This window comes from Dermacentor silvarum, chromosome 11 (genome assembly GCF_013339745.2).
Source record: "Dermacentor silvarum isolate Dsil-2018 chromosome 11, BIME_Dsil_1.4, whole genome shotgun sequence".
NCBI lineage: Eukaryota > Metazoa > Arthropoda > Arachnida > Ixodida > Ixodidae > Dermacentor > Dermacentor silvarum.
In genome coordinates, this window is record NC_051164.1 from 80,770,309 (window position 1) to 80,791,058 (window position 20,750).

General features: G+C 47.7%; 1 protein-coding gene across 5 annotated transcripts in view; it reads right to left on the reverse strand.

Annotated features, from left to right (window-relative positions):
• Positions 1–10,690: 10,690 nt before the first annotated feature.
• Positions 10,691–20,750, reverse strand: part of LOC119432422 (uncharacterized) — a 382,068-nt gene continuing 372,008 nt past the window's right edge. For all 5 annotated transcript variants that reach the window (XM_049658940.1, XM_049658939.1, XM_049658942.1 and 2 more), the window contains 2 exons: positions 14,695–14,755; positions 10,691–12,917 (listed from right to left, as the gene is read on the reverse strand). In XM_049658940.1, the coding sequence (XP_049514897.1) occupies positions 12,747–12,917; positions 14,695–14,755 (232 nt within the window). In that variant the 3' untranslated portion in view covers positions 10,691–12,746. The remainder of the gene's footprint in view (positions 12,918–14,694; positions 14,756–20,750) is intronic.

Genomic DNA, 20,750 nt, shown 5'->3' on the forward strand with positions numbered 1-20,750 from the left:
TGCTCGAAGTGTAGTTGCAGTCGTAATAAATGCTTTCCGAGTGTACACGTGGTTGTCGTCTATTGTTTCCTCGAGCTTGTACCGGACCGCGGTTGATGCGCAGGCATGCGCCAACCGCGGGGCTCGGTGTGTCGAGGCAGAGGGCCGCTGGCATCCCCCCATATCCCGACAACTGTGACACTTTTTTCAATGCATTCTCAACAAAAATTTTTGTAAGGGCTGGTGGCAGTTGCTGGGTCCGAGATAGTGCGCCCAGAGCCTCTTATCTCGACACGCATGGCGGCTGCACGGCCGCCATTATCCGCCATGTTGACTCTCTCATTGGCTGTCGAGAAGTCACGTGTTTTGAAATTTCTGCCGGTAAACGGAAGTTTTGCAAAATGCAATTTTGCGTTTTCCTCAGAATGACGAAACGTGACGGGAAGCTGCAAATTTTATCGACTAATACTTTTTTGTGGTCACCTATATTCACACTTTAGCGCTTTAAAGGGAAAGTGGACGGTAGCGTGCAGAAACTCGTGCAATGCATCTGCAATATCGCGAATAGGTGGTGGCGTTCCAAGATAGCCGGCATGTCAGCTTGTTGATTGGCTGAAGAAATATCCCGTGAAGAGCGTCACAGGAAGGGCCGTTTCGTAAACGTCAACTTGACGATGCGTGACGTTGCGCTGGGCCGCCAATGCAGAGATTTTCCGCCATAATTTGTGGTGCGACGAGCCGCGCGAAATATGGTAATGAGTGCCCATATGCAATGACAGTCGAGAGGCATGCGTATCGCCGCATTTTCCCTGTCATTTGGGGCCATGAAAATAGTTTGTTCCCAACGCCTGCTCATAGCATTTGCATCGCTCTCGGGTGGTGTGGTCATTTGTGTTTTGAACCATCATTTTTATTAAAAACAGGTTTATTTTAAATAATATTGGTTGAAGGTAGCAAACTTTCTGCGACGTTTTGCACTTATTACTACTGCATTTGTATTGTAATCAATATTAATTACTGTTCGCGTCATCAAAGGCTATGACAAAGGTGACTTCTTAATTTATAAAAACAAATATACGCAAGGTGGCGCCTTGAAGTTTCCTCTCGCGGTGCGAGCAAGCAGCGAAGTTCACAAGAGATGGCAGCGCCGGCGCTTGCGTCGCGCAAGCGGATACCTGTGGCGCACGCAACGCTATGTATGAAATTCGGCCGCTTCTCAGCCAAACGAGTCGGGCTGAGTCACTTACGTTTCACGAGATAGCGATAACGCGGCCTAGAGCGCGCGCTCATCATCACTGGTAGGTCGAGTATGTTGTCTCAAGGTAGAAAGCAAGCGCGTGGGCGCCAATATACGATGACTCATTCCGTTTCCCGAGGACACGCATCCGACCTAAGGAAGCGGACGACAGCTTGTGCGCATGTAGACGACGGAAGCGAGAAACAATTTTGATGGAATAATCGTACGCTTTGAGCTAGCTGCCTTATTTTTACTGGGAATGAAAACTTTTGTTTTATCAAGAACGTTAGGTTAAATGCCTACATTACAGTTTCTTAGGCGAAATGTCAAAATTGCGTCACGTTCCGAACGCAAATCGGGGCCATCAGCGCCATTTATGTAAGCGTCGCGCCTACGTCACGCCTCGAAGAAAATGGCGGATTGTCCAGAATAACGGTTCAGGAGCATGCGCGGCCTGATAGACATGCAGAAGTGCTTTTGACGAGTGACGACGTTGATGAGCGCCTTTTTTTGCCCTAATCTGCATTCGGTCCCAGGGCGCTTGCGGCACCGCAAATGCCATAGAATGAAGCGTATGGGCTGATAACGGGCGCCGGTCCTTTCGCAACAAATGGAGCGCGCTCACGGACTGTTCGAGATAACAAAGGCGCTTACGAACGTCACCACTGGTTAAATGCAACACGCGCAAGTTTGCGCGTTTACTAGGACGCGCATGCTCCTGGGCACTCTATCTCGGACTCAGCAACCGCCGCCAGGTGTCATCCCGCAGAGCAAAGCCGGGCGTTCGCCGAGCTCTACACAGCTGTGCACGGCACCGTACTTAAGCTGGCTGCGAGAACAAATTCGCTGCAGCAGCAAGGAATTTCATTGCACATTCCCATTCTCGAAGCTGGCGTGAGTCGCAGAATTTCTGGCAGAAGATAACGCTTTCATTCCTAGCTGACCTCAACTCTGCAATTTTGCACTTTGAATATACTTGTATTGCTTTGTATTACTCTGTAGTTAATGTATCAACAATGATTGCGTAAATTCGAATTTCCTACCAGTTATGTGAAGTTTGGCCAGTAATTATTTTGTAAGGAGCCCCCATCTTTCTGTTTGTTTTATTACGAATCCGAGGCATACGTCACAGAAAAACGCGAAAATAACGCAGCGAACCAGTAGCGCACCCAGGATCTCTGCCAGGGGGGTTTGACAGTTTGCCAATACCATCTAAACAGCACTAATTTCGATTTCTTCACGGGAAATTGTCAAACAAATGCGCTTTTTGCGAGTGTGCAGACGATTGCGCGTCTTACATCTTAGTTGCAGCACTCAAATGCGTAAGGAAAGAAAAGGGGTTAAACAAAAAAAAGGGGGGGGGGGGTTAAGTCGGCCTCAGTAGGGGAGGGGGGGGGGGTTACAACCCCCGAATCCCCCCCCGTCGGTGCGCCACTGCAGCGAACAACTTTTTTTTTTGGCAGGTACACTGAGCAACTTTTTTTTGTCGTTGTTTCTAACGCAATGTCACTCTTGCATCTCATTTCATTCAACGCTCGTTCGAGGAGCCCTCACACTTTAACAGACTACATATACTTAGTACATTCACAAATTTTAAACAATATTGCAACCACAGAACACCCCAAAAGTGAAAGACGCCGAATGCACCGAGTTCCTATTACTACGTCTAGTAGATTAACAGCTGACAAAGCTTAGAAACTGCATTATAAATAGGGAGACACCACAAACAGAAGGACAAAAAAAAAAAAAAGAAAGAAGCACGGAAAGGTACTCATCGTTGACGTCTGGTTCCGCTCATGGCCGGTAGTGCTCACGCCTTTACACAAATCGCGGCTGTATTCCGCAGCTCTTCTAACGCTCGTTCGTCTTGCGCTGGTGTCGCAGATTTGTCTTCTCGTAAAGTACCGTTAAACCACACACACACACAAAAAAGGGCTTTCATCTCTGAAGGCAAAGTTGCGGACCGACGCCTTCCGCTGTCCAAATGCCATTTGCAAACTGAGGGACCGGATGTTCTCAAGCAAACAACCTAACCCGACTTCCGGCAAGCTTACTAGAAAAAAAAAAAGGTTAAATTCCGCGCATTTTATGCGCTAAAACACGAAATGATAAGGATACACGCCGTAGCACACGTCTCTGGAATAAATTTCACCACCTGGAATTCTTCCAGGTGGTAAAACTTTCATGCATACACAAAAGTTCTTGCACCCACCCCTATCGCAAAGGCGGGGTCGAACCCGCAACCTTGCGTATAGCAGCGTAACGTCTTAACCACTGCGCTACCCTGGCTGGTGCGACTGGCGTTTTTTTTTTTTTTTTTTTTGCTGGGAACGGCATTCCTGAAACATTCTGTGGGGGTTATTAGGTTAAGAGTATTAATTACTGCCATTGCGGCGCTGAAGCAAACAGGGGCGCGATCTTGCACGCGTTCCAAAATGGAACGGAGGCGTTCCGTTCCATCGAGCCGCACACGATTGGCCAATTTCAACCGCGACGTTCAAATTGACCAATCGCGTGTGACTCGATGGAACGGAACGCCTCCGTTCCATTTTGGAACGCGTACAAGATCGCGCCCCAGATGCACACACAAGCGCTCGAAAACGACCCCCGGGGACGTATATTTTAGGCGAATAATTAGTAACGCCATATCCCACACAAGCAATTTGAGCTTGTGTTAGTAAATTACTCTCCGACAATAATAAAAAAAAAGATGTGCGAGAGGTAGCCCGCTAAGCCAGAAAAGAGGCGAAGACGAGTGTGGTTCGCGCGCCAGCTCGTCGTGACGTCATGAGTTTGTGATGACATGTTCTCGGGCTTAGCTAATTGTCCATCGGTAATTACGGACTCTATCGCATTCTGAAAAAGCCAAAGAGTGGGCTGAGTGTGTTTTAAGAATCAATATTGAGCGAGAACGGCCCAAATAGGGAAATAATATCTTGAAATCAATGGCTTCGTACGACCCTGTGGTTCTGACGCGAAATTTGAAAAAAAAAAAAAGGACTGCGTACTCGATTTCTTCTTCTAAAAACGCGAAATGAAAGAGAATATAGTTTGTAACGAATGCTTTAATCGTTTAAACTCATTTGGTGTTTGTCTATAAACATAGATCCTTACGGAACATCAGACAAACGGTGTCATAAAATCTGTAGTCGGCGTGCCTTTATGTACAGAAAATTGGCGTTGAGTTATATAAGATAACATTTTTAATAAGAATCACCCTGTATACTTAGAAGGGGAAAAAAGACGCTTGTAAGTTTTTCTAAGACTTAAACCACGGTGCCACAAAATTCCAGCGAGAAACGTTCCCGGTGAACAATGAAAGCGAACACCAGTATGGCCGTTAGTATTGGTGATGCTTACGGGAGCTTCTCTGTGAAAAAAAAATAAATATATGAATGATCTTCGGAAGCAGCTGCGATATGGCTTTGAAAGGTTTCGTAGCGCACCGTTTCGGCGGGATTTTCGCAACAGGAAGCCTTTTAACATTCACGCAAAGCTAGTTTTTTTTTTTTTTTTTTCATTCTGAACCCAGTGAAAATGCAGTCCACAATCGACCCCGCGACCTTGTGGTTCGCGAGGGAACGTCGCAGCCACTGCACGACCGAGGCGGGTGAAAGGACCGGCGCTCATTTACGCTTTTTTTAGTGACTGTTTACGGTTACATTAAGCGTTTCTATGCGGCAAGAAGCAATTAGGTGCGCTTGGTGAAGTGTTCGAGAAAAATTGTCCCGAACTTAAAAAAAAAAAGAAACTCGTCTGTGACGTCATTCGGTCGCGATTCACGTACTGATGCGTTTCGTGTAAATAGGCAAGAACTGGTGTGCTTCGTGCAAGCAAGCCACGTGAAATGCTGAAAGATTAATCGGACTTCTTTTCCATATATAGGGATACCTTCCATTTATTTATATTTTTTATTGCGATAATATGAGGGCATGCTGGCGGATAAATACGGTCCAGGCTGCTTCGCTCTAGAATAGATAATTACCTACAATATACAGTTGCAACGTATAAAAATATAAATACAACATGCAGTTACAACAAAGTTGCGTTTTCACATACAAGACAAAATAATACCACGGCATTACAATGATACTCTTAAATCAATTATATGAACAACAGTATCCCAAAAACACTCAACCAACGATGTGAATTAATTTTGACCAGCTCGAGTATTCGTGTGTTCTCGCTAAGGCATCAAACGGAACGCGGTACGCGCAGTTGGGATACGAACCTGCGACCTCGTACTCAGCAGCAGAAGCCACTTGATTGAAGAAAACGTTTACTCGTAAAGGCTGTCCCGAGTTGGAGGAATTATTTGTCGACATAGAACCTGCTGTCTTGGCCACTTCACAAAGTGCCGTCTTCAATCTATTTGCGCGCAAAATTGTTACCAAGCGTTTTAACACACATGCGTATTTTTTTTTCATCTTTCCTGTGGTGCGTCTTCGGCTTTGTCGCTATCCACCAATCGGCAAGATACAAGAGTCACTTCCAAGATAATGGCGGAAGGAATTTTACAGCCTTGCAATCATTTACAGCATTAAACAAAACATGCCATATTGTGCTTTATCTACAGGGAGCCCGTACATACCCACGAACGGCGCACAGGACACCTTTTTTCTTTCTTTTTTTTTAGGAGGATGTGGTATGCGTGCGCATAAGTCAGCGCAGCTTATCGCGTGCGGCTGTGCGCCTCTGTTTTAAAAATAATAAAAAACAGCGGACATCAGTGACTCTTTGATTCGGTTAACTCAATAGCTGCGGACAGTAGGTTTGCCAAGGCAAACCTACTGTTCCTTAATTTCCATTGGTGGCATACGAACGTGATAGCGCTAGCCGGCGCGAAGCTCTTGTTTTTCTTTTTTTTTTTAATCTCTGTCCTAACAGTCGCCGTGTCGCGAAGCTCTGTCCTTGGTACAGCGCACCATCCTGCGCATCGCGGTGAATCTGCCCAGCCAATATTAACACGTCGAGCTTATCTCGTGGCTTGCAACGGCTGATTAGGTGTGAGTGTAGTAGCGATTATAGCGCTCGGCTTCGAGTCACGTGATCTCTCGTTTGTTTCTTTAGTCAACGCGCAAGTTTTTTTTTTAAATAAGGACAATTGTTCGACACGACTGCGAACGGGCGGACACGCTAAGCGCAGTCAAACGCTGTTGCAAAAAAAAAAAAAAAGGAATTGTTGCACGCTGTAAATCTGGCAGGTGTTTACTGCGAATGACAGTTACGAGCTAGGAAATGGGCTAATCATGTTTACCCGTTTCTGATAGTCATGATTTGAGCCAAGCGCTGCACGCCCGTTAACACAAGAAAAGAAATATAAGCGTAAGAGTATCAAATATAGGCCAACATCAACATTGAATACGCGATGCGCTGGAATCGAGCCGCTTAACTCGCATACACATTATCAGCCAGTTTAATAAGCGTTCGCCGAAACCAATCGGCTACAGCGAAGTGGCGTTTCATTGCATCCCAATGCCAAGCGGCACGGGGAGGGAAGAAACTTTATTACGTTCGCGCGCACGCCGGTGTTCATAGAGAGAGAGAGAGAGAGAAAGAGAAATTCTTATTTAATGATAAAAATAGATTATTATCATGGCGGAACCCTAGTCGAGAGCACTTCGACCGCGCCCTGCGGAGACGTTTTCGAGGCGCGATTTTGCTTCGTCAGTCAGTAACTGGTCTTAATAATGCCGTTTTGGAAGTAGCAACGCGACGATGCGAGACGGCGCAAATATCAAGTGTGCAGCAAGCGTTTGCGCACGCCGGATGGTAAACAAAAAAAGCCTTTTGCCCTCGCCTTGTCGGTTGCGGCAACTTAAGGCGCAGCAGCATGCCATCACAACGAAGTTCTTGTCCCTAACACGTTTGATCCGTTTGTGCGTACAGCACTTTCGTCGCACAGGCCCGAGAATGGCAGTCGGAGCGCGCTGGAAAGAAAAAAATATACAAAAGCGCAACGCGAACTTCCACGTGACACGGATTGGCCAATGGGGGAGCGGAGGAGGCTGGGGCGACAGGAGGCGGCTAAGAGAGGGCGAGGAGGAAGCGCCGGGGTGAGCGCGGTGGCGGCAAGATCTAAGAATGGCGCTACTTTTATAAATATAGGGGCTTTAGAGAGCACCACTGGCCTTAGCCACCCGTCCGACCTAGTCACTCAGCGATTGCTGGTCGGCCAGGTCTCAGTTGGACAGACATGACAGGAGAGGAGGCCATCAATTGCAGAAAAATTTGTAGAAGTTCAATCATAATGGCCTCGCGCAAACTTACAACGTCATACCAGCTGTGGCGGCGGCGATAGCACGGCGGTGGCGTGATGGCGCGGCGCACCTTTCCAGTACTACCGCAGCCTTTCCAGTACTAGCACAGATGACGTACTATCGTGAGCAATATGAGCTCGAACACGGGAGCGCGTGGAAAATAGCCTCGAAACCTAGATAGCGTCATACGTGGATGGCGCTGCCGAAACCGGAGGAGAAAGGAGGGGGGCTCTTCCACTAACTGTTGGCACCCCCGCTTCGCTAGCCTACAAAAAAAAAAAAAAAAAAAAATGATAAAAGAGGCGTATCCGAACGCTCAGCCAACACCGCCTAGATTTAATACAAGCATGACCTGTGCATTATGGCAGTCTACGTCACAGCCGATATCTCAGCAGCTGCATAGCCTGATGGGTCATTTGATGTAGCTGTGCGCGTTGATGTGAATTGATATCACCGCTAGCGGCCAGTGACATGCTACAAGCTACCGTTTTGCAGCAATGATATCGAGGCGGGAGTGTGAACAGCCAGCGGAAGCGCGGCGCCCTTTCCAATTTGTTTCCAAAAGCGGCCGCTGCAAATCGGCCGATGTAGGGTTCGAGGCTATTTTCCACGCGCTCGCGTGTTCGAGCTCATATTTATCACCATAGTACGTACACGAGTAAAGGCGTAGCTACAACCAAGTTTAAACCTCGACATCGCCAAGTTCAACCTAGCTACACCCAAGAGACGCAATCAATCGGCCAGCTTCGCTTTGTCTTGAGATTTGAATTCACTGCTGTCCAGCTCGGCCCTCGACGACCAGCTCAAGCTGATCCAGAGAGCAGAGAAGATGGCAAGAGCCAGCGGAGCCCTGGACTAGGGGCCCCGACCATTAGCGATGCCCCATTGGGGCAAGACAAAACTATATTTGAATTAAAGTTTGTCTATCTATCTTGAGATTTGCGCAGCCTAGTGCAAGCTTTCGCCTTTTTTTTTCCAAAGCCATTTCTTTACATTTTTCACGACCGTTCTTCAAAATTGTCTTATAACGTTCTATCATAAAGTGAAATACTAAGATTGTAGTGGCAACGACACCTTTGTCCAACTTGTATAGATGCACCAGCCAATTACGTTCGCTCATTTAAGCAACCTTATGGTGGAGGCGTCCTTTTGTTGGCCGCTATCCAACAGTTAAAATGCTCTGGAACATTAGGCAAAAATAAAATAAAAACACTTGGCCTCCTTGAGCATCTCGTTACTGATATCCTGAGTACGAGGGCACAGACACAAAATGATATGAATTTTCGCCGTAGACACCGCAAATTTCTTTATTTCTTACCTTTCCCCGTGGTTGGGCAGTTTCTGGAAGATCGTATAGGCTTGTCTAATTTGTATTACCGTTCTACGGAGGTTGCAGTGTGCGTCGCACTTGCTCAGGTGCCCCTCAATATTTTCGGATAATCATACTGACCTTGTTTTGTCTTGCCTTCAAACGACGGCTTTCGCTTCCGTGAGACTATTTTGTTAGTAAGGACATGTGTTCAGAGGCCTTAATGACAAATTTTGATGTTCTATCACGCTAAATATCAGTTGCAACACGGCCATACACCCGTCAGTTCTTTGAAAAATAAAAATTACAAGTGCCATTTTTCTTGGAGACTGGGGATTACCAGTAATCGAAAAGGCGTTCGGCATTTATTTTATTTTATTTATTATTATTATTATTATTATTATTATTATTATTATTATTATTATTATTATTATTATTATTATTATTATTATTATTATTATTATTATTATTTTGGGAGGATGTAGGCGCTGCCATGCTGTCATAGGAACACTCTATGGTAGCACGGCAGCGCCTACACACACACAAAAAAAAAAAGAAAGACGGATTCTCGTATTGCGATTCAATTGAGCGTGATAGTAGAGTCTGAATCACACTTGCTATAGAGACCCACCGCGGCGGCTCAGTTAGCTAGGGCGTTGCACTGCTGAGCACGAGGGCACGGCATCGAATCCCGGCCGTGGTGGCCGCATTTCACATGCACTATGCTATAGGTACAGCATGTATACAGTCTGGCACACAAGCCTGTCGCCTTCAGGTACTGAAGAAGAGCTCGAATGGCTTTCTGGGCTGATGAGCTGTGAGGCCAGGCTACCGAGAACTTTGCTTCCGTAAATGGCCCATCGTCCAGTCTGTGCAAGGCACACTGATCGCACTTGGTAAGATAAGCATTTTTGCTCTATTGTTATTTTTTGGACTACCTTAATGTTTAGTCTTAATGTGAGTAAAGCGTCCTAAGCAAGGAAAGGGGGGGGGGGGACGCACGAAGGTCATTGTACGAGAACCTAATTTCAGCCGCACGAAGGTTTTTATGCACAGATAATATTACCCGTGCGGCGGTTAAGTGCTCTTTGCAAGCGGTTTACGGCACGCTGTTTGACTCAATAAAGCACGCAATCAAGCTTGCCGTATTTCCTTGTTCATTTCACACAAAATCCACGCGATAAAACTGAAAGAGTGTAAAGGTTTATCACATAGTTTATCACTGCAGTAACTTATACGCAGTGCAATAGAACCGAACTTCTAGAAAAATTATCTTCACCGGGGTAAAACACGGTAGAGCACTGCACGGGCCGATTTTTGCGGCCGTTTTTACATTGGGCGGCCCGCCCGAGCCCGATCAAAATTTTTATGGCTAGACCCGGGCCCGGCCCGGGCCCGGAAATAATCTACGTTACCCGCCCGGCCCGGCCCGCCACCCCTTTACCTTAAGCTCGAGCCCGGCCCGAGCCCGACTCGAACCCGGCCCGAACCGGGCCCGAGACCGAAAAATACATTTTTTCCAGAGTTGAGAAGCCCGAGAATAACTCGCAGAAAGCCCGAGCCCGGCCCGGGCCCGCGTCATAAAACCCGAGCCCAGCCCGGGCCCGGGTCAAAAAGCACACGCCGTGCCCGAGCCCGGCCCGAGCCCGTGAAAAAAGTCCTCTACCCGGCCCGGCCCGGGCTTTCGGGTAAGCCCGAGCCCGTGCAGTGCTATAAAACACTGTGTACTGTGTAAATAGACTGATACCATAGCACACAACATCGCCAATTACGGCACCAAACGTGGCTCGGAGGCTTCAGACGAACTCGTCTCACACACGTCGGCCCAACCACGGCTGGTATCGTCACTGGAATTGTAGCGGGGTTGCGCTGGACCAACCACGGTTTAACCATATGCCCCTTTTGCCTGGCTGCCTGCGAGCGTTTATCACGTGGTTCACATGGGACAAAACAGAGGCAAGATTGACGAGAACAATATAACGTAGAGTGTCCTCGACCAATCTGGCGATGTTTGTCCAATGCAAACCATCAATTAAATTGATTGGCTCATTGTTTCGGTGCCGCGTGGTTCGCTTTCGAAGCAAACTTCCATACGCAGGCAAAAGGATTGTCCTTCGAACGAACAGCCCAATCGTGGACGACGAGAACCACGGACTCCTTGATGAAATCCCTTTTATCTCATGTGTGTCGTTCGAAGGTGGCGATTGTGGGCTTTATTTTCCCGTCGTGTAGTTCGCGATCGCATCGACGAAAATTCCCGATGCTTCAGCCAGGCATCCTGCCGGACTGTACGTCCCGCACAAGTATACCCAAAAATCACTGATCCATCATTCGGCCACGAGTTTACCGTCCAGCAGGCTTGCGCCGCGCTCGACGAAAGCATATAAGCGTGCGTGACCTGGGGGCGAATCAGTCATGAGTTTCTAGGAGTGAGCCAGTCATGATTTATTGATGCATGGAATTTCACGTCCTAAAGAAGCACAAGGGCTGCGACTGACACCGCAGTGTAAGTTTCTGGATTGATTTTGACCACCTGTGATTCCTTAGCGTGCACCTAAGTCACAGCACGCGAACGTTCTACGCATTTCGTCCCAGGTTTCGTACAGCACGCCGCCTTCTTAGTTCAAGCAGACGCGCTCAATTTCCCCAAAGTATGCCGTACGGCAGCTTTGCCTCAACGTTTCTACATCTACGGTGGTGCACCCTTTACAGGGGTATACTGGAACGTGGTTAATTTTTACTACATTGGCTATAAGTAAGACTACATCGTCATATTACTCACTCTGCGACTGATTCTCGCTTTTTCTCTCGTTGAGACTTAAATTTCGATACCGCTTACGACTCGTTACGATAATGTGAAGGCGCAAAATGGCCGTTTTAACGCGAGAGCGTTAAGGGTCCCGTGTCGCAGCAAAATCCGGTGTCGGCATCGTAGCTAGCGTACGCGTCCCTTGAGCGAAAAATATTCTATACGGCACTAAAGGTCTTCTACAACTAAAGTTGCTCATACCTTGTCTTACATTTTTTACAAAGTTATTCTTCGGAGCTTTGAGAATGACAGCCCACAAACAAACGTCATTAAACAAAACACCGACAGCGCATGCATTTTATGTTAAATTTTCTCAGAATGAAATATTAAAAGTGCGAAATAAGAACAGAAGATCGGTGCAAGGAAGAGGCCGCGTTTATGCCAGAAAGCGCGCCTTCGTGCATAGCATTCGCAGTCAGCGTTTCCCGGTAAACATTACGGTTGCATAAGCTGCAGTTGTCGGCAAGCGTGAGAAGCAGTCAGGGATTATTGAATGCTGTCGCGTTCCACTCTTAAAGGCGAAGCTTAAGCGTATTCCAAATTTCTTATTGTGCAATTTATTACAGATGTTTAGATCCCAGATATGCAAACCTGCGTATGTCAGCTAAAAAGTCATTGTATTAAAAAAAAACACCAGCCCTTTCCTGTCGAGAAAATGGGGGTAAACGAAGCTTGTCGTCTGTGTATCTCACCTTCGTCAGGGTAACGTAAAGTTCACGACATGTCACGGCAATAAAACAAACGTTTTAAACAAAGGAAGGGCTGGCGATTTTCTTTCTCTATCTCTCTTTCTCCCTATCTTTATTTCTTTCTCATTCTCTCCCATTCTCGGTCTTTATCTTTCTCGCTCATTTTCTTTCTTTCTTTCTCTGTCTCTTTCTTTCTCTCTATCTGTCTTTCTTTTTTGTCCCTGGTATGTGCTATTGAGCTTGGACCTTTTCTGCACTATCACCAGGATCGGCCCACGTTTTAGCGTGACACCACCACCACCACCACCGAAACCTGTGAGCCTATAAAGCTTCGCTTAAAAAACAGAGCTTGTACTGTGAGATTAAGGTGCACATTAAAGAACCCCAAGTTGCTGAATCGCTGGTCCACGATAAACCAAATTTTACAGATGATAAGCTTGTGGCTCTGGCCCCCTATGCGTGGTCACTGTGGTCCATAGCCACTTGCGCAATCGGAAGGGGGCGCCGCTGTCGACTTGGCGGTCGTGTCCCGGGCCTTGGCAGACATGAGGGAGCGGATGGCGCGCGCTCTGAGCTCCAGCTCCAGGATCTCCATCTGGGCCGCAGTGCACATGCTCGAGATGTCGCGGTACTCCTGCGGAAAAGACGTGGTCACTTGTAGCCACTTCGCTATGCACTTTGACATCATCCGACCCATCGTATAAAGGTTCCTATACGCGTTTGTCTATTTCCTTATGTACACATCATCGTTGATGGTTGCTGCAGCATCGTTGTTGAAGTTGACATGTTGGAAATGTTTGGCTTATTATTCTAAAATGCTCCTCCACTGCCTTTTCACGATACGAAAAATTAATTAATTATTTCCTATACTGTGAGCCTTATTGGGCTGTTAGAGGCTGGGTATTTACATTTAAGAAAGAATGAAATAAGCAAGCAAATTGTAACATCCGTTCAACAGTAGCAGGACACTACACATTTAACCAAATACGGATTTCTCATGAAGAAAGCTTCACAGTTGAAAAAATAATTATCCGTGGTTCGGGAATCAAACCCAGAATCAATCTCTGGCCGTGGAGTTGACTCCACCATCCGAGCTAATCAGGAGGGTAGCAGATCGCAGGGCGACGCGGAATTGACCAACGACTCGAAGCGCAGGGACACTGAACATGGCGAATCAGTTCTGCGGAAATACGCATGCAGGTGGAGGAATGCGAATTATTGTCATCCAGATCACAATTTCACGTTTGGTAAGACTTTCATCCAGCCTCCTACTTAACTGAAACGGTAAAGCGATCACCGCAGAAAAAGCATTAGTGCCAGGTTCTATTTTCCGAAATAGGACAAATCTCGCGTTAATTGGACACACAAAACAAGTATACACAAGGACACACAAGACAAGTATACAAGACAAGTATGGCGGCAATATGTCAAGCCCCTTTTCTGCTAAAGCGCATATTAGGTACCTGGCACTTTCCATCAAATTACCGTCAAACATTTAATTTCTTGTTTGATAACCTTCAAGCAACCGGCTTCCGCTCAAATCTGTAGCTCTTATTCCGAGTATATATACCGTATAAAAAGCCAGCAGTGAAGTCAAAACGATCCACATATTCGGACAAGTAGGACTAAAAAACGAAATTTTTCTTTTTTTTTCCCACTGCATTCTGCCCTCACTTTTTAGGACTTTCTTTCCCTCTCCTCCTCTTTTGCAGAGTAGCACGCGGGAGAATAGTTCTATGCCGGCAAAACTCTGTTCTAAAATAAAAATTTGCGCTCTCTCAAATGCGAAGCTTTCTCTCGAGAAACACATATTGGTTTCCTTTGTAGCTTCGAGGAACTCTCTCAGGTAGATGACAGTTCTTCCTTTCGCTTAACGTTATCCACCTTGATTTTCGCAGAACGGATTAGTAATATCCCCTCGCTATTTTATTTTGACTCGAGAAACTGTTTGGCAGCGCCGCCTTTCGACTGAAGTAATCACTGCTCATCAATGACAATTCACGCAGATTTGTGAACGAAAAATAAGTAACGAGAAGCTCTCGGTGCCGGCTCTAGTGCACTGAAGCGAACGTGTACGGTACAGTACTTTATTCAAAGTACTCGTAGAAGCACTTCGCTGAAGCGCAATGCCTTCTTAGATTGAGGGGCTGCGTTGCGATCCTTTCGGACACCACATTGACAGAGCAAAGTCCCTTAAGCAAGGTTAGTCACGCCCTGTTGTGTTGATAACACGCATCCCCCCCCCCCCCCCCCCAAAAAAAAAAAAAATTTCGTAATATATCTGAAACGAAGCATTACACTCTCGCCCAAGTCGCAGTGTTATTGCGCGCATCGAAAAGCATAAAATACAGTTGTAGTGATGTCTATGCGTTTGTTCCTCTAGAAGCCGAGGTTGTGCACTATAGCCTTACCTGTTCGATGCTGCTGTTTTTCTGCGCTCTCTGTGACAGGATACCTTGGAGACTGCGATCACTGGAACACAGAAGAAAAAGAAAGTTTGAGAGAGCCTTTTCAGCAGAGAGGTCAACCTGAATCGAAGTTCTGACCCCATTGATAAAGGGAATTGAGAGCAAAGTGTGTGTGTGAGAGAGAGAGAGAGAGAGAGAGAAAAGAACTGATGATGATGAGAACTTAAGTGGTGGTCTGGATAAACATGAACAGCGTAGTCTCCTTAAAGTCTGAAATCGAGGTCACTCTCACGTAGAAGTTGGTTGACAGCCTCTAGTACATCTCGCCGACGACGAGCGTCCGGCCAGTGTCCCAAGAGAACCTTTCCGGACAAAGACTGGTGGTTGAAACTTTACAAATGCACATCACGCCACGAGTAGATTCACAACACATTCTGGGTATTATATCTCGCTCCTCGCAGTCCGGAGAGTTTGCAAGGCCGATAAGCTGCAAGTAGCGCCCAGCGAACGGCCCTCCTAGTCGTAACCTGAGTAGCAAACTTGCGCGACTTCGCTTGGTGGTGGGCGGTAACTACAGTAGCATGTCTTGGTCAAGTCCATGGAGAGAGCGATGACAGTGACTCGACGCACCCAATCGAAGATAAAGTTACCATGACATCAGCCCAGGGGAGCTGGAAAGTGTTGGCTACAGCGAATGGTCTCCGCGCTAGCACAGATAGACGGGAAAAAATGCGAGGGACACGAAACTATTAGAGCTAGACGAAAAAAAAATTTTAGTAAGCGTTTCCGCGACAATAAATACAATGAGTGATGCACACAATGTACGCGTATTTCACCATCGGCCCGGCCCACCTCACAGTAACAGAAACCAATGTCGAAGTTCGTGTTTTCGTCACGATGTTTTGGACACGACCTGTTGCCTATCACAGTCCGGAAATGCGATAGCCGAGCAAGCTCCATTTTAGACACCGTGGCAAGCTTGCCTGGCTTGGTGCTTTTCCATCTCCTTTTTCTCTTATCTTCCTGTGTCTGCTGTAGACCTGACCGACAGGCAAGGAGCAGCGATAGGGATAGGCATGTCCAGCGATCCTGTTGCTGTTCGCACATCTCGCGAAGATCGTCACGTGACCTTGTAAGGAAAGAATATACTGCTGCGGTGCGCACAGGATGCGGAAGCAAGTCCCGTGATTAAGAACGTCTAAATTCCCACCGCCCGAGCACACCACCTTTAAGTTATACATTGTAGGCAAGCGAAACCGAAGCACTTAAGCGCTTAAGCCAGCAAAAAACACGTTTTCGTATTCTTTTTGTTCCTACTCGATAGCGTTAACCTGTTGCCATGTTTTCGTTTATGCAGTGGATGCACCCGCAGCTCCTGCTCTGGGCATTACAGTAAATGAAGTCTTGCGAATAAGAGCGCATGCAGTATTCATCTAAAGCTCGTCCTGCGTATCCTTTTCAGCGTGCATTCTGTCTTTATCGCCAATGTGTTTAATTATTTTTTTTGCACCGGTCTCAATAGGTCTGACTCAGCTTTCTCACCCGCCGCGGTGGCTAAGTCAGCTAAGGCGTTGCGCTGCTGAGTACGAGATCGCGAGATCTTCACCGCATTTCTATGGAGGTGAAATGCAAGAACGCCCGTGTGCTTGTGTTGTAGGGCACGTTAAAGAACCCCAGGTGGTCGAAATCCATCAGGAGCCCTCTACCACGGCGTGCCTCATAATCAGAACTGGTTTTGGGACGTAAAACCACAGAAAGAGGAAGAAGAAGAAGAACAGCTCTGACTGCACCAAAAGGCGCTCATCCGGCAGGGCTGCTTGTCCAATTCCCAGCCAAAGCGATCGTTATTAGTGACGAAACGAATAAGGGAACCACTCAGAATCCACGAGACGGGAAAGAGAGAGACAGAAGCGCACGAGAAATCGGGAGCACAAGCTAGCGACCAGAGGGAGCGAACGAAGAGGCCGTAGCGGAGAAGAGAGGGAAAGAGCGAGCGATAGCGGGAAGAGAGAACAGAGAACAGAGGGACGTAGTGCCGCACGGAGGAACGAAGCAAGGGCACACACACACCCGAACCCACGAAGTCGCCTGGATGAAAATTTCGCAAAAACTGGGGCGATGTCGGCAGGGAGTGTGCGCGGTGGGCTGGCAGTGGAAAATGCGCACCCGCCGCGTGCATTTCACGGCGTTAAGGCTGCGAACGAGAGAACAAATCCGTACAAGGAAGAAAAATATGCAAAGAACAACGATACGGGCGAAAAACGGGAATGGGGCGTGCGGGGAAGAGAAAACGGGCGGGGGGGGGGGGGGGGGGGGGCGCGGTGATCAGAAGCTGAACTCAAAACGACTCGACGTCTCAAGGGGGCGTTGAAGAGACGGGGACGTTAAGGGTGTGTGCGTGCGCGGGGCGGGGGGGGGGGGGGTGGAGGTGGCGTGAGGGGGTAGGGGGGTTCGGGAACAGTGAAGGTGTGCGTGCGCGTGCCGCGCACAAACGTGCCTCTTGGTTTACAGATCGCGCAAGAGATGGAGGGTTTCGAGTAGATGTGCGCTTGGAGAACTAAAGCACTGACAAAGTATATCGTGCAGGTATACGGCAGTTTCAGCGCGGGTAGAAAAGGGGGAGGGGGGGGGCGAGGAGATGGGGTAACGGGGTTAGAGCCGAGTGGTGCCGCTGGATGGTGAACGGAGCAGGAGCGAGAAAGACGGAGGTGTTTAGAAGGCGTGCGGAAAGGGGGGAGGGAAGAGGGGGGGGGGGCACAGCGGCATCGCCAAAACTACCGGGGAAACATTTTTGCCGCGCTTACACTCCGTAATGAGCGTTTATGATATACAGTGGAACGGCCGAAGGAGGAGGTCTGCTCGCACCCCACTGCGCGGACGGAAAGAAGTTTCGGTAAAGTACAACGGCAGTCGGCGGCAGAGACGTAAGGAGGAGGGGGGGGGGGGGGCGGTTTTGGCGCGCAGTCAGGAAAACGCGGAGCAGAGAAGCGTACTCAGGAGTTGGGTTGAGGGGGGGGGGGGGGAGGGGGGAGGGATGTCAGGTTGCATCGCGAGTAACGTTGAAGGCCGGGGAATGCGAAAAAGTTAGTCGTGTTTGGTCTTTACGGTTTTTCGCTCCGCCGGCCGGTCTCTCGTTCCTTACCGGCGCGACGACTGGCTAATTTAGCTGCGGACGCGAAAGAGCGCTTGCGTCTGCGAGAGCTCCGTACGCGCGGACCGAAATTCGAGCGCGCGCTCTCTTAATTGTCGAGCCGAAATTAGGCAATGCGCGCAGACGCCGGCTGCGGAAAGAACGCACGGAACATACACACGGACGAATTCACGCACATTCACCCAGAGTCGTTGCTTCGGTGGAGAACACTTAGGCTCGCATCGGTGGCCCGCACAGCTCTCTTTTCGGAACAGAGGAAAAGAAACTCCGCGGGTAAATCAGCGAGCTGGTGGCTAAGAGGAAAACGTTTTTATAGGCATAATCGACGCCTCCGCTGCTCAGCTCTTTCTCTCTCCCGTACGCTCTATCAAAATTGCCGCCCTGGCTGCCTGTTCACCGCCCGAGTCACTTAAAAGGGGAGGACGGCGAGGAAATTAGAGACGCTGCGAGATTAGGTAATAAACCTACCGCACGGTGCGTGGCTGAACTGGTCTGTCCTTTATTATAGAATGCAGTAGCGCCGTATACTGCTACGCAGACGCGCAGCTGGCATCGAGTGGAAACGAATGTTTCGGAGACGTGCGATTATTAGAAAAATTCGAATCGAATGCTCTGTTGCTTCGAGCAAGGACATACGATCCGGAAAATTAACAATCGACTCTATCGAATACTCGATTATGCACGAACATCTAGAGTTTCGACAATTACTAAACCCTGACTGTGATGGTGACGTATATTTGAAGTTCCTCGGCCATTTTCGGCTAAAGGGACATTGGATTCGTTGCGTGTGTCAGATCAAATAATTGTATATTTCTTTTTCAGCGCATTTCGTTCCAGATCTCACATTTACATACAGGAGCTGATAGATATTTGACATTCGATTGGATGTTTCAATTCGGTTTTGGCTTGTATTGGTATTCGCTTCTATTGGAATATTGAACTACCTCGGACTCCAACAAAGTTTTCGCAAGTTTGTGCCCATGCGCAAGCATGTATACGTACATGCTAAAGCGTGCTGAAAAAAATAATAAAGTAATTAAACATAGGGAGGCAGGGATGCGGCTGCACTTGACATTTGAGCTCGCCCACGAACAAGAATTAGAATTCGTCGGCCTGAAAGCAGTATTTCGGCATTCTGACGAGTGCAGAGGCTTTGCTTTCGCAGTGCTCAATCAAGCCAAATCAGCTCCCAATTCTTCGGCAAATGCACTCATAAATCCTAAATAAAGAACCTTACTGAGACATAGCCTCTTGGTCGTGCCTAAAAGAAATCAGTAGAAATTATTTGGACTACAAGAAACGCAATAAACAAACACTTCAAAAAATTATGCGACAGCATCCTTAGATTGTGATTATTGTGACGTCACGACAGCTGCGCGTGCGGGGTGCACGGGCAACCTTGCATACTCACGCGGTGGCTGCTAGGCAATTGCTGGCCAGCACTTTACCCGACCTCCACTTGTTACATGTGCGCGACCCCACATCACATGTTCGGGCGGTGCGGGTGCCCCGACGTTATTTCACGAGACGCTGGAGTGCGAACACTCGCCGCCTGGACCAACCAGGAATAGCTGGGAGGCTGCGCTAACAAGCAAATGTTCAGCAGGCGCCGGTACGGCGCGCCTGCGACATCACCATGGCCATTGCAGCCCTTCACTAAGGGTCCCATCCTTTAACCTTAGGACGACAAGAAAGTCATTTCTCTCTCGCTATCTCGTATCTTTTACACAGATGCGATTTCATGCACACTGTGATGCACTCGTATACGCTCGACACACTTCGAGGTTTCCGTTTGATACCTCCACAGTGGACGAAGTCCGCCCGTAATGCCATAAACAGATGCACGACCGATGGTGGAATCCAACCTCCGTCTTCCAGCATAGCAGCCCAGTGCTCTGACCATTAGGCGAAAAATCGCACGCATGGTTCTCTCGTACCGAAGTCCATCTTCGAAACGTCTGGCGCGTGTCATGTGTCAGTGTCTCGCATTCTTCCATCGTGACAGCTAGCACTATGAGACGCTGCGTTGCTGCACTGCCGTCGGTATCGAACCATGTTTTCTGTTAGACATCTTCGTAGTTGGTGAAGGCCGCCTATAAATAATGCTATCGCGTGAAAAAAAAAAAACGCGGACCAATGTAACCGCTAGTGAAGCTTCACTAAAGCAACGATAAGTATGGGAGCAATTTGAGCATTTCATTTATAGAGGAGAAACTGCTGTATGATTCATTGACAGCCGTGAAAGAAGAGAATAAAATGAACGTGTAAGAAAAGAGGTCATGCCAACAAGGACTTCCGGTAGAAAAACACAGCAAATGAGTAGACCTGCACTGTAAACCAATTTACGCCCTTATGGATTCTTAAAGGTACAAATTGGTCTATGACTGACACACTTAATCCCATAAAGGGTGTAATAATGCGAGTTATAGACGGAAGGCACCCTTAAGGATGCAAATCAGTTAAAAGTGCGACAGCGGTTCAAACTAAATACTAGCGCGTATCAGCGCGTGGCTAAGAATAAGACATACCTGCAAACATTCTGATCGCAATAGAGAACTGCAGCTCAACTTGCGGACACGACGCTGTACTAGGCAGCAGTTATGGTGATAACGTAAATGTTACAGGTAAAGAAACGCAGAAATATTGTAAATGCCTATAACTGCGTAATAATTTGGCGCCAGGAACATTGCAGAAAATTTCAAATACGTTCTACTCACTCACTGCTGACTCGCGGGTTATGTACCATGAACGTAAATTGGAATTCGAACACGAAATTAATGATCAGATTTCTCGTTCCGCGCAATCAGTGGAATGGGCGACGTGCAATTAAGCTGAATTAAGCCACTGCTACAAATTCACACGAACCTGGAAACGGAACAACGCGTTTGAATTGCTTTCGACATGATCG